At 33.6% G+C, this 3,947-nt stretch overlaps 1 protein-coding gene across 1 annotated transcript; it reads right to left on the bottom strand.

Moving 5' to 3' along the window:
• Positions 1 to 776: 776 nt before the first annotated feature.
• LOC134568350 (hemoglobin subunit alpha-5-like) lies at positions 777 to 3,232 on the bottom strand. Its single transcript, XM_063426905.1, has 3 exons — positions 3,060 to 3,232; positions 1,733 to 1,937; positions 777 to 957 (listed from the first exon to the last, which is right to left on the bottom strand). The coding sequence occupies exons 1-3, from the start codon at positions 3,152 to 3,154 to the stop codon at positions 829 to 831; spliced, it is 429 nt and encodes a 142-aa protein (XP_063282975.1). The 5' UTR covers positions 3,155 to 3,232; the 3' UTR covers positions 777 to 828.
• Positions 3,233 to 3,947: the final 715 nt, after the last annotated feature.

The raw sequence follows: 3,947 nt of genomic DNA, 5'->3' as shown, positions 1-3,947 counted from the left end.
GAATATTAACACACCACAAGGAGTGATATTGTCTATTTAAAGTTTTGTGTTACAAGTAAATCATAAACCTACTGAAACCTCTGTCTTAAAGGGGAAGTTTTTAATGTTTTATTCAACAGTGTTAGTTTCATAGAAGTTACAGCTCCATTTACATTACACTTGTATCATTACTCTCAGTCAAAATCTAATTGTAGAACTGAGAATAGATTCTGGTATAATGATTGGATTTGCTAGGATGCATTGTTTTTATCGTTAGATTGTAAAGACATGTATGTTTTCACCTCTTTCATTCATTTGCTGAGATAGAAGATAAGGGTGAATGAGGCGCGTAAAGAAGCGAAAAAAATAAATAAACACAAGACACTGCAGAACATTTCTCCTTTACCATGTACATCGTAACATTTTTTGCATATGATGTTAAGGAATGCTTATTACAACTTTACTAATTATTCTATGTCCATGGGATTTCCACCATTGCCTTATTGTTATACCGGATTGATTGTTATGAAACTCCTTTAGTAGAAATTATAAAGTGTCAGGTCACTTGTATTTATGTAAACGCACACACCAACAATCTGAAATGTTTACCTATTTGTAAAGAATGTGTTAATAAACAACACGTTATTGCATTAATAAGACCAGTGAGTGTTCTTCTTGGATGATATTATTGTGGCCGTATCTGTGTGCACCATGGCAAGGACCTTGGGAGACATCTGGGGTTTACACATATCCAAATTTAAAAAACAAACAAAAAAACACTCATTGAATCAAGCCTCTTTAAATGCAATGAACAAACTTTATTAGTAATGTCACATTTACATTGTCAGTTTATCTGTACTTGGAAACCAGAACAGCAGAAACTGCAGCGAGGAACTTGTCCCAGGCGGATTGGGCAGTGGGAGTGAATTCAGCTCCAAAGTGAGCAGACAGAGTGACTTGGATGGAGTGAGACAGCAGCTACAAGAGAAACAAAATGAGTGTTATACTTTGCTAAGTATGATCAAGTTACAAAACATCAGTAATATCTATTTCAAATCTGGGCTTGTAGAAGGTAATATTAGTTATACATTACTGGAGGTTTTAGGACATTAACACCAAACTGCTTTATTAAATATATTTAATTTATTTACCCTTGTAGTAGGCCAAGGCACAGAACACTTAAAAAATACTATTGAGCATAGACATGTATAGAACATTTCTGTGTACACAGTGTTACCAATATTATTTAAAAATGTTGGTTTAAAATAATTATATTAAAAACAAATATATATATATATATATACTATATAGATATACACACACATGTATACAGAGAGAATCTTGACTTTTGACTTTAAAAGCATAAGCTAACCCAAGTGCACTTTTAAGTGCCCATAGATACTTAAACATGGGCAAGAGATCCCAATTTGGCCGTGCATCTGTGTGTAGCTGGGCATATTTGGCAAACTCCTTGCACACACTATGCTAACAGGGGGAATAATCTCTGCAAGCGTTGCTACATTATTGAACATTACCAATGCAAATAGGATTGTTGAAAAATGCCCAAAAAGGCCAAAATGTTTTAACTAATATTTGCCAAGAAATATAATAAATGTAATGACCATCTAACCAGAGAAGAAAAAGAGGCAGAATCAGGATCCTGTTCTTTGTACTATATGTTTCATGGTATGTCAGCTTGTAAATAACCCAATGTCATTATACAGTGGAGTGAAAAATAACAATAAGTTCTTACCCTGAAGTTGCCAGGGTCAACTCTCAGTTGGTAAGCGTGGAGGTCACTGAGGGTAGACAGAGCACCGCTAAGATCATCCAAGTGTCCGGCAGCACTTCCAATGGCGTTCAAAACCTTTCCACCATGACTGCGGAGATCCTGGGAACCATGGCTCAGGTTAAAATGGCTGAAGTAGGTCTTGGTCTGAGGGTAGCTCAGAAACAGCCTGTTCAAAACAGAAACATGTATATGAATCACATATATTCATGAGTAAACTTGTTACGGCTCTTTTTTCTATCAGAGCTACAATTGCAATTCCAACTCAGATGTTGTGCATACATTGTGTAGTTCCTTGTAAATTCATCACAATTTCTTAGTCTTTAAAACATTTAATTGACATTAAAAAATGGATTAAAACAACAATGTCAGATAAAAGATATCCAACACATCAGTTAATTTTAGCATTATTCTAAAAAAAAAAATCATTAATTGTTGAACATTTTTCTGGGAACGGCACATTTATGGTAAAAAAAAATCTCACCTGGAACTATAATTAACCTGGGAACAAAAAAAAAAAAATCCAATTTGACTATTTTGGCCTAGAATTCTTAATTCCCTGTCCCAGCAATTTATGTAGTAATGTTACCACATGTTAAAGGTTGTACAAGCATGTTGCTTTACTGAGCACATTTTCTACAAAAGCAAAGAATGGCTAAATGTTTTTTTAGGGTTACTTACTAAAGTACAAATTCAAGTTAAATTAAAGTGTAATTTCATATTTAAGGCCACAGGAGCAAAACCAAAAGCATAACTGGCTTAGATAATGTATCCAGTTCAGCTAGTTTGACCTTAAATTTGAAATTCACTTAGATGTTTTACTTCACTAAATAATTCTTTATGTTTATTATAACTTGGCATTACTGATTGGATATTTTGCATATATATATATATATATATTCCTTACAAATTAACATCTAACATCATTGTTTTAAGGCCACAGGTATACTCTCCAGAAACCAGAAATTGTGAAGAAATAACAAGAATTTGTGTTAGTATATCAGTACTATCGGTATCAACAATATTAATAACATTGCATAAATGTTGCTATCTTACAATAAATCATTATAAAATAGACTGTCGTCAGCCTTACCTTTCCAAAGCCTCTGCTCCAATCTCATTAGCATGACCTCTTTATGTAAATAATAACAAGCACTTGTACGATAGGCAAATATCATTACTTTACAAATTGAAAATTTATATAAATCACGTTATTATTCAGAAAAGTTTATAAATGCATTTTTTTTCACAATAAATCCATATAACAAAGACTCAGACGTCTCAGCCTTACCTTTCCAAAGCCTCTGCTCCAAGCTCATCAGTGTTGCCAGCTACCTTTCCCCAGATGGAGACAATTGCAGCCTTTTCAGCATCTGAGAAAGTCATGTTGGATTGGAGGATTAGACACTCTGCAAGTGAGTTTAAAAGTCCCTACTGAACGGTCACTTTCTTGGCATTTTTAAAGAGAATGGGAGTCAGGAAAACAAGTGATAGCAGGTTCTCATTGGCTGATTTTTCAGTTGCGCCCAAATTCTTGTTTGTGACAACAAAAGCTATATGTCATGGATTCTATACTGCTGATAGGAAGATTTTCTCATTATCTCACAATACAGTATGTAGTGTATGATCCCTATCTTGCCCATGACTGTGCAAAGTCTTCTATACTGATAATTTGCCTGATCAGTGCTGTGAGTATTTGTTAAAGGTTAATTTCATTCAGAAAAAACTTACTTTCAGTAAAACTGAAACGTGTCATAATTTGTTACTAGAATGCAGTTTCACCTAAAATACATAATTTGTGTAAAATGAAATTCATTTTGGAACTACGTATTTGAAATAAATTAAAATGTCATGCATTTTGTATTATATAATTTCATATTTTTAATTTTAAACCAGGTATTTAAATGGAGTATAAAAATTCAACTCTGTTCAATACCACAGAGCAAAGTCTGGACACATAACATTTGCCTGAAAAGGTAAGAATGTACAGGACTGAATACAATATTGAGAAAACAAAATAAAAAATGTCATGTGTATATCTGTATGTGTTAGTATGTGTCTGTGTATCTGCATGTATGTTAGTGTGTCTGTGTATCCGTATCAGTGTGTTTGTGTATCTGTAAGTGTGTGCGTGTGTGTATCTTTACGCATGTTACTGTGTGTCTGTGTATCTGTATAT

The sequence above is a fragment of the Pelobates fuscus genome, chromosome 1, assembly GCF_036172605.1.
Source record: "Pelobates fuscus isolate aPelFus1 chromosome 1, aPelFus1.pri, whole genome shotgun sequence".
Lineage (NCBI taxonomy): Eukaryota > Metazoa > Chordata > Amphibia > Anura > Pelobatidae > Pelobates > Pelobates fuscus.
This window is presented reverse-complemented; position numbering and strand designations above follow the sequence as displayed.